A 10,220-nucleotide genomic window follows, 5' to 3' on the forward strand; every position below is an offset into this window, starting at 1 on the left:
GCTGCTTTTAAGACCTTGTCTCAACTTGAAGGTGAGTAAGACAGGTTATCTAGCGAGATTTGATACGTGCCCTGGAAACCCATCACAGACAGCGTTAACGGAGGTGGGTTTGTGTTGTTTGGGGTTTTTTTTTTTTTTAAGACTGCTTTTCAGCCTCCAGCAGACAAGCTTCAGACAGCGATCATCTGCTCAGGCCGCTGAGGACCCAGCTCAAACTGGGCAGCATGCAAAACGCAGAGTGAAGTGATACCCATTAGCTCCATCCTTCTGTGTGTCATCCACAAGGCACGGGACTCGGGGCTGAGAGCACCGGGCACACGAAAGGAAGGGAAGCATTCAAAGGCAGCTCTTCAAAGCAAAGAACGTCAACTCCATGCAGCGGGAAAGCAGCACGGCGATCCCGGCCACTCCGTGGAATAAGAGGGATTAAGTGCTATTGCATAAACACACAACGCTGGTTGCTTCTCTTGAGCGAGCGCCAAATCCCTCTTTTCGGACGCACGGAAAAATCTAGGTCAGTTCCATCTGCAGGAAGACGGCTGCACCGTCAGCGCCGTGGACGTTGCAGCATTCATTTGTGCAGAGCTACATTCAGAGTATCCAGGCTGCAGCACGTGCGGGACAGCCTGCACCCACTCCTTCCTCCTCGTGGAACAAAACAAGCAGTGCTAGGGCCTCGGTCAGAAATCAGTGCTGCCAAAGATGTAGATAGACCAGAGAGAAGGGAGGGACGGGGCGCAGAGCAGCTCTGGGAATGACAGGAGATGGGAAAATAGTGGAAATCTGCTGCCAGGCAAGCTGTGCTGAACAGCAGTGGTTTCGCAGGACTCCATCCCCAAGCTGCTGATGCTCTAAGAAAGGACGATGGCCCAGGCAGCAGGTAGGGCCATTGGGAAGGGGCAGGGACCACCACCTCCTGCACTGCCTCATGCAAAGAAGCACAGCTCTCAGGCCCTTAATTATTCCTCGCAGGAGCAGCAAAGACACTACAAACAATCACTGCAGCCCAAAGGGAATCCATTGCACGGAACAAGACACAACATACGTCAAGGACTGAGCAGCTGCTTCCTTCTGCACTCACCGGCGAGAGACATCAAGGAGCTGGCAGGCTGGCTCCAGCAAGACCCCTTAGCAAACCCCAGCAGAACAACGGGCACAATCCCACCCAGCAGAAAGCAAAGAGGAGCCAGCAGGAAGCACAGGCAGCAGGGTCAGCCCACGGGTACCACGATGCCTAATGGACTTAGAGGGGCTTAAAGGCAGAGCAGCGCAGCACGCTGCCCATCCCCGCCTGCAGACGGACTTTCTCATGAATGATTTTAAGGCTGCTCTGAATGAAAGCAAGGAACGCATCAGCAGGGAGCTGGAGGGCAGCGAAGCGAGCAGGACTGAGCGTGAATGGGTGCAGAGCACGAAGAGCAGGGGGGTATAAAAGGCACCGAGAGCAGAGAAAGGGCCAGAGGGATTTTGCACTCCTGTGTGGTCACGTCATTATCTTAATACCAGCATCCAAGGGAAGCCTCTCCCCATACAAATAGCCAACGTTCAAACAAGTGCACGTTTCCTGCAGATTTCTAGAGAATTAAATGTTTCTCTGCTGCAGATGAATCACTACCAGCTGCTGGAAGGTGAAGCAGGCACGCACTGCAGCCTGGCATGGCTGCCCCCCCCTGCACAGTTCCTCTTTTATCTTTGCTACCGGGTGCAAAAAGGAACAAAATTTGGGCTGTTCTCTGCAGAACATTGCAGGGGGTGGACTGGATGAGCTGTAAGGGTCTCTTCCAAGCCAAACCATTCCATGACCGGGTGAGATGCTGCAGCTCTGTGGCCGCTGCCCTTGGACTCCACTGCTTGGTTTACACTCTGTGCATGACTGCTGGGTCCCCTCCCTCTTTCTGTTTCCATCCTCTTCCTTTGCCCACCATCCAGACTCCTGCTCTCTACCAGGACAGGACCAACCCCCATAGCAACACAGCAGCCAGCAGGGCTGTAGGTGATCTAACATCATGCTGTGCCAGCTTGCCCTTGCCCCAGAACTCTGCCTGGCCCTTCCCTACGCCCTTCTCCAACCTCCCTCTATTGCACTTACACCTCTGAAGTCCAAAATCTGAGAGGTGAGGCACCGTACTAGGTTGGAACCACCCTGGACGCTGCGGTGGTGATGTCTCAGGATAACCCAGGAACTGTGAAATCACCTTGCTTGCACTGCTGACCGGAGCCGAGCAGCCAGCACTCTCCTGAAGAGCCCTGCCATCCTGCTCCAGCCCTCCCTTCAACAGCAGGGCAAAGCATTAAGCAGCAGATTGCATTCCATTCCAAGTTCCCCTTCGTGTTCTGAACCTCCCCAGAGACAAAGCTCGTATCCCAAGTGTATATTCTCCGTGCTATTAGGATAACTGCTAGTCAAGTTCAAAAGGCAGCTGGCTCCCAAGTCACCAAGCCAAACAGAGCTATAATTTCTCCTCACTGTAATTTCTCCCTGTGATTATAACAGCGGTTGACTGAGTCAACACAGGCAATGTCAGCAAGCAGCTTGACTCAAGGACAGCAGATACCCAGGAAGCAGCAGTGTTGGGGGGGGGGGGGTGAAATGTGCGTGGGAGATGCCGTGGACGGACGCTGCTCTCACCAGGACTTTAAACAGGCCAGAGGATCAGGGAGCCAATAAATACACACAGCTTAGCTTTGTCCTTTCTGCAGGGTGAGAAGCAGAGAGGGGAAATCCTGCCTCTGCTGAAGTCAGGGGGAGTTGCTCCGTGGATGTCGAATGGGAATTTCACCCATCACAAGTAATAAGTGACCAAACAAACATGGGGCTTTAAGAGACCACCCTGCTCTTAGTTTCTCTGATAGCTCCCTAGGGCATCAGCCTCTCTCATGCTGAGACAAAGCGGGCTCACAAATGCCATCTTGAGCTCAACGTAACCTCCATAGTCTCCTTGGGTGAGAAAAACACTTGTAAAGGACAACTTCAGGCCGAGCCCATTCCCCAAACTCCACAAGGACCGGTCTCTTTCCGCAGAACCACGGGATCATTAAGGCTGGAAATACCCCCGAGACCACCAACCCCACCCCACCGTGCCCACTGACCACGTCCTCCAGTGCCACATCTCCAGGGACGGTGACCCCAGCCCCTCCTGGGCAGCATCACCGCTCTTTCAGAGAACAAATTGTTCCTAGCACCCAACCTGACCCTCCCTGCTACAACTTCAAGCCATTCCCTCTCGTCCCATCCAATACAGAAAACAGGGGGAGCTCAGGGAAGCTGCCCTGGATGAACTACAGCCCCATGCACCCTTCTCTTCCAAAGTCACGTGTAGATCACCCCGGCATCCTCCCTTCAACGTAACACCCAGCCGCTTCATTCCGACGTTAGAAACGGGCGAGAATCCAACTTTCCCCAAAGCCACGTTGTTCCCCTGAGACGCTCAGCGCTGCTCGCCCTCTGCTGACACAACCCGCTGCAAACGCTGCGTGTCAAGGCAGGGACGGAGAAAGGAGCGCAGCAACTTCCCCTTGCAGAAGAGCAATCCCACCACGCTGCCTCGCTTCACCTCTCAGCCCCGCACAGCAAACCCAGCTCCGCTTCCCTGTACGCCAGCCAAGCCAGCTGGAGCCTCACAACGCATCCTTGGCACCGGGAGGGGAGGCAAAGACAGAAGGATCACCGCAGGAATTCCTGCTCAGAAAAGGAAATCGGCCCCAGCTTGCGAGAGGAGAGGGCTCGGAAAGGGAAGGGCTGGGCAGAAAATGGGGCTGCTCCGTTTGATACCCACCCCCACGCCGATGCTCCCATCGAGGATGCTGCAGCAACGAGATTACTCTGAGGGGGAAAGGAAGTAAATAGGAACAGGGCTTGGAAACAATAGATTACACGCTGGAATTCCTGCGTGCTTCCCTCGGATGAGGTCCATGTGAGAATTAAAGGGACAACGTTCATGTGATCCCAGCTGAAACGAGACGCTCGGCAGAACCCACCCGGACAAACCAGGCGAGAAGAGCACACGGGTGAGAGAGATTTGTGAAGGAAAAAAAAACCCTAGGAAGTCTTCTTAAAACACAGAGGAAGAGCTGGGGGTGCTTCCCAAGACCAAATGAACCCCTGGAGAACGGAGGCACACAGCCACCCCCAGCTCCAGCACAGGAATACGCTCTCTTGGAAGAAGTCCCAGGCTCCGTATTTTAAACGTAAACCACCGCAAAACGCTGGAGGGGCTCACTCTGAGACCGGGGTTCGTGATGCGATCAAACCAGTTCAGCTTCATTTATCAGAAGAGGAAGGAGGCCGGGACCAGGCACAGCTCCCACCTGCTGGGGGGAAAACCGGGGCCACCCACCAAGAGCGCGCTCACCCTTCCCTCCCACTGCGGAGAACACAGCTCTGCAGACGCTGTAGTTTTGCTAAGGAGAGAGCAGCCGAGCTGACACGGAGCAGAGCCCCCAAAGCTCTGATGCCATGCAGGATTTACCGACCTCGCTTTCCTACGTTGGCTTCCAGTGGCTGATACCCGCCCATAGCAATGTCCCCATCGTCCCAGCAGCCTGAGCGCTGCCCTCATCCTTAGGAAAGCGTTCTTCTGTTGGGAGGTGGTCGTGCATTTTGTTATCCTGCTCCAAAGCACAAAGGCAGAGTGGGACACGTGGGGGAAGCTCTAAATGGGGACTTTCCTCCAGTTTCCCCAGCTCAGAGATGTGTTACGAATGCCAGTTCACAGACATGTGGGTACTGCAGTCATAAAGCCACCCAACACGTGTGCAAACACAGCCTAAGCATTTCTACAGAACAACTGGGACCCGAAGCAAAGAGCTGCTGTAGAAACCTTGACTTTCTGCTTACAATGGTCATTCCCACTGGGGGAAGTAATGCTCTCAGAGCCCAGACACAGATGACAGAGAATGTTACGTTGATCTAATCCAACTTAACAAGCAGGAACAAAACGATGACTCAAGTGGGCAACACGAACCAGGTGTACTAATAACACAGACACCCAATTAAACCAAGTCAATGAACTGAAGCTGAAAAGCAAATCCCATTTAAGCAGCATTAACTTAGACTGACAGCAAAGATTTAGAGGGGAAAAAATGAATATTAGTGCACACAATGAGAACAACCACAGCTACATCCCCAGTTTACATTCCCTGAAGGCAAGAGGTTATTCTTCACACTCAAACTTCACACCCTGAATTGATAACGTTATGAAAAACAATTTCCCAGGTTATTTCATGACCAAATTCACACACCACCTGGTGTGGGCCAGGCCCAGGACGAGCTCTGTTTCCCAAACAGAGCCCAGCTGTGGAAGCACCAGTGGCTCCTACTCCCAGCATCAATCAATCCCAGCCCCCTGCTGGGACAGGGATCAGAGAGCTCTCCTCTAAGAGCTGAGGATGCTCCCATTTGGAAGAAGCTGGGTTTGAACCAAGGAGAGCGAGGGAGGCTCCTGGCTGTGCCCCACATCCCCTTTATATGTACCTGGATGGGACAAAAGCCACCAGAACTCGTTCTGAACCGTGTTCTTTCATCTCTCTGTACCTCAGCTCCCCTCCTGCGGAATGGCAGCACCTCACAGCACACGAAACAATGCAGGGTGTTCAGGCACCGGGCTGCTTTACACCTTTGTCCCTCACTGCCCCGTGCAGTGATATGTTTTATTTTATAGCCCTTATTTCCCCCCAGCCCTCCAGCTCAAACAAGGGCAACGCCAAACTTCTGCAGCCAACGACAGCGGGGTCAGATTGGCTGGACGTCACCTAGGAGACATCACAGAGCCAAGAGGGGAACACGATGGGTGTCCAAGCCCGCAGGACACTCAGCCCGTCTGCCTGTCTTTATTTTGAGATGTTTTCGCTTCCCGATTTCTGCCTCCCTCCAAAAGAGGATCTGAGCACCAAAGGAACGCCGCTGAACGGATGACTCCAAAATCCCCGTGCCAAAACTGCAGACGTGAGATTGGGACTGTGCAAATCCTCAAAGAAGCGGCCCAGTTTTCAGAGACATTTCAGCACCCAGCTGCTCAGAGGGAACCACACCACGGACACCTATCCATCCCCTGATAGTCCTGCATGACACAGCTGTCCTTTCTCTTGTCGCAGCTGCTGTTCCAGAAAGGCTGAGCTCTACAGATGAGTGAGCACAAACTTCAGCCATCACGGAGAAAGGGAACAGGCACGGGGAATCCTGCTCATACCGGAGCCAGAGCTCAAAGTCACTCTGGTTCCAGTGGGAGCAGACCTACAGGGAAAGCAGCAAAGTCACAAAGTAGCAGAGTTAAAACCCGCCAGCAGTAACAAGAGGGAAGCGACTGCCAGCTGCACACATGGAGACTGCAGCGTGTCATCCCTGCCTCTAGGCAAGCTTTGCTCAAGGACCTGTCCAACCATCAGAAACCCCCCAGCTGATGTTACCGGGTACGAAACACCCCTCGCACAGCTCACAGCCTCCCCAGTTACCACGGGAGAAAGGCAAAGCTCTGCTGGAAGAGAGAAGCAGCCAAGCTTACTGATCATGGTGGTGCCCCCAGCCAGCGCAGCCTTGGTCCCTTGGAAGAAGTCATCAGCAGACGTCATCCCCTGCTCCGGCATCTGGAAGCGGGTGTGAACGTCGATCCCTCCGGGAATCACCATCCTGCCGTGGGCTTCGATGGTTTTCACTCCTCCGGGCACGATCAGATTCTCTCCTATTTGCCTGGTACACGGGTTGCAAACAGGTCAGACAGACAGCAGATGACGAGGGACACGCTCTGCAAACACACACCCTGCGCTGCTGAACCCGGCCACTGTTTTCCTTATCCATATAAAGCAAAGTACAGGGCCGGCAGACCTAGCTGATGCAGTTTTATTCTTCCCCTTGAAGCAGCTGCATAACAGAGAGAGCAAGGCACGCAATTACTTCGGGACCTGGGGGGAACATTAGGTTTAAGAGGAAGGAAAAGCAGGAGCCACGCTGGCAGCCAGCTGGAGAAGGGACCAAGCACAATAAGAGCCAGCAGCTCTGCTGGGGCAGCACTGGGGCTGCCAAGTGGCAGTGCAACACCCGATGCCGGGGATCCCACAGCAAAAGTGGATGTTAACACAGGTTTGGAAGCACAGCAAGCACTTCTGCCTCTGTGCTTTCCTTCCACGCACAGGTATTAAGTAGGTCCTGCACAAACGGGAAGGATGCGCAGCCCTGGTGGGAGCTCCTCTCACCCATTTGTTGTGGAAAACGCAACGGTGGGTGACACGGGGCAATTAATGAGCTGCCTGTGTCTGGCTCCTCTGACTTCTAACCTTAATGAACAAAGCACATGTGCTGCCTGTTAGAGCCAGCACAGGAAAACTCCTTGTTTGTAACCTCTGGCTCGGCTGCTTTTTTCCTAAGTGTAATTTTCCAAAAAAATCTCTGCTCTATTTCACGCGCCAGAAACGCATGTTTTGGGGACTGCAAACACAGAAGTGCACTGGAAAGAGGTACACGGTCCTAACAACAGGATCCTTATTAAGTGCAAGGGATTCGGGATTGGTCCTTGCATCATCGAGCTGCAGAAAACAGCGCTGCAAGGGACCTTGAGAGCTCACCTCAGTCCAGATCCCTGCCCTAAAACAGAGTTAAATGCATCCGGGTACTGAACTCCGCATTCAAAATACCTTCAACTGTAACTCAGCCCGCTGTTACAACACAGATAACTTCAAACACATGCGTCATCTCAGCATGGGGCTATTCACATGGCTAAAATGAAGCGCGCTGAAGCACCTCCTTCAGCCCACGCTTGAATGACAGCGCAGTTTGGTCGCGTTTTTAAGGTTCCTGCATCAAACATCAGCGTGCGTGAGCGTCAAACGTGCACTTTCCTTTGCAACCCAACCCACCGAGGGTCCAAGCAGTGCCACTCCCCACACCTCCAATCACAGCACGCCACCACATTCACTTACTTGATGAGCCCATCTTCCATGTAGATGTCTGCGTAGAAAGACTGGTCGTCATTGACGATCTTGCCACCTTTGATCAGAAGACGATCGCTCTGCAACAAAAAAGAAGCACACAGCAATTCGTAATGACGCCGGGAGAAAGCTGACAGTCTGCAGTGTCACTCCGGAGATGAAAGAGAGGAGGGCTGGCAACAAGCTCTGCATTATTCAGGAGCGCACGTCGGGAACACAAGTCCATCCATCGCCGCGCTTTCAACTGCTAAGATAAAAATGCTTTGTTTCATCCCGAGCCTTTTCATCACGCTAACGATCCCAAGGAAGCAGAAGGGAGGAAGGCGTTGGGTTGAGGCTCGGCTGCTTCCCTCAGCCCTGCAGTACAACAGCACAGCACCATCACCTGCAGCAAGAGCAGTGCACGATGCTCTCCGGGGATGCGTGACAGCCACGGCGCTGCTGTTTTCAACGCCTCGGTCGCATGCAAAGTTTCCCATGTGCACCCACCCGCTGCAGTCACCACTTGGCGAACTGTGAGTCAACGGCTGTCAGGGAAATGGCCCACGAGTCTGTTGCCAGGGGTTACGGGACACAAACAAACCCCGTTTGTCCAACTCGGGGACATTTGGGCGCAGCGGATGCTTTTACTGCCTGCCCAGATCACTACCGCATGATCCGATGGAAAACAAGCCCAGATGAGCAAACCGAGTTGAAAAGAAGGGCTTTAAGGACAGCATCTTCAAAACGCCCGCAGACTGGGAGGCAGCTTGGCAGGAACAGAAAGGTAACTGCAAATGAGGCAGCTGCTGGGCACTGCGTTTGGTGCAGCCACCCAGGTCACCCCTGGCTGGGAAATCAAGAGCTCCAAAGCAAAACCGCCCTTTCTGCAGCAGCAGAAAGGAGCAGGAGCAGAGCACGCGCTGCAGAGCTGTGGCTGGGGACTCGAGCTGAAAGTGACTTATGCTCTTCTGCTTCCTCCACTCCTGCTATTACCTACGCTTCAATCAGAGCGCATACAGAGATGCAGTGTTGCATTCAATCCGCACTTGGCCCCGGTGCAGAGCTCTGTCGCTGTCCCTCCCCATAGGACAAAGCCACAGCGCAGGGCGGCGATGCCAAAAGCGACTGCAAGAAAGGGCAGAAAGCAGAACAGGAACTCAGGGCTGCCTCGAACCGAAGCAAATGGATGCATGACGGCGCTGCTCGGTGCCCTGATTTTGAATTAGGTTCAAGAGAAGAAAGGAATCAAAGAGCTCCTAAGCTGGAACGCCGGATTTTTGGCAGTCGGAGTGCCAAAAGAGCGACGTGAATTGCACCAGCTCCCAGCTGACACCCGTACATCCATCCTTTATGCAGGGACGGAAGGTCTATGAGACGTTGAACGTGTCTCCTTCCCCCTCCCTTTTTTCCCCTCCTGCTGCAACGGAGCGTTTCCCCGAACAATGCCTGCTTCTATGAAAACAACACACCAAAACCCAAAGGAAAAACCCCAAGACTGAAACACGGGGTCCCCTACAAACACCGACAAGGCCAAACAAATTAACTCCGGGCGTGAAAAGCCGCCCACCCCTCAACGCCAGGAGACAGCGCGCTGCCCTGCACCCTCTCCATTCCCAGAAGCGCTGCAGCATCAGTGCCCACCTCCAGCGTGGGTTCCTACAAAGGCTGCTGCCGTCGGGATGGGCTGAGGTTCGGCCACCCGTGTCACCGGTGGCAGAAACCCCGACGCACGCCAGCAGCCAGGGGCCCAGAGCGCATCGAGCAGGGCTCGCTCGGAGGATGCTCGGCCGCTCGGGAAGGCTCCGAAAGGAGCACGGATCCTTCCGCTCGTTTCGGCCGCCCCCCCCGAGACTGAGACAAAAGCAGCACCGAGGGCCGCGCCGCATCACCTGCAGCAAAGCCACGGGAACGGGGCCGCGCTGCCGTCCCGCACCGCGCAGCCAGCGCGTAAACCCGAGCGTTCCGCCAGCGCAAAAACGCGTCAGGCGGCTCCTGGCCCACGGGAGCCACGGAGCAGCGGCAGCAACGCGCACCGTTATTCCCCGCGGGCATCCTCCCGGGGAGGAAGGCTCTTATTTCCATCCCCCCTCCCAAAAATAAAACACCTCGATGCGCGGGGAGGGCGCGCACGCGGAGCAGCGCTGCTGTCACACGGCGGGGACGGAGGATGGCACTGGGTGTGTCCGCGGGGCTGGGGGGGGGGTTGGAAGCCGTCAGAACGCCCGATGCCCGCTGCGGTCCGACGAGGGGAGCACCGCGCCTTATGTAAGGAAAAGTTGGGTCCGCAGTACCTGCCCTACATCGGCTCCCGCAACGGG

At 54.7% G+C, this 10,220-nt stretch overlaps 1 protein-coding gene across 5 annotated transcripts in view; it reads right to left on the minus strand.

The window, feature by feature from the left end:
* DPYSL2 (dihydropyrimidinase like 2) overlaps nucleotides 1–10,220 on the minus strand; it is a 66,720-nt gene that overhangs the window by 25,288 nt on the left and 31,212 nt on the right. For 2 of the 5 annotated variants that reach the window (XM_021374835.1, XM_021374836.1), the window contains 2 exons: nucleotides 7,912–8,000; nucleotides 6,501–6,685 (listed from right to left, as the gene is read on the minus strand). In XM_021374835.1, the coding sequence (XP_021230510.1) occupies nucleotides 6,501–6,685; nucleotides 7,912–8,000 (274 nt within the window). The other 3 variants (XM_021374837.1, XM_021374838.1, XM_021374839.1) reach the window with 3 other exon arrangements.

Source organism: Numida meleagris, chromosome 21 (genome assembly GCF_002078875.1).
Source record: "Numida meleagris isolate 19003 breed g44 Domestic line chromosome 21, NumMel1.0, whole genome shotgun sequence".
NCBI classification, from domain to species: Eukaryota; Metazoa; Chordata; class Aves; order Galliformes; family Numididae; genus Numida; species Numida meleagris.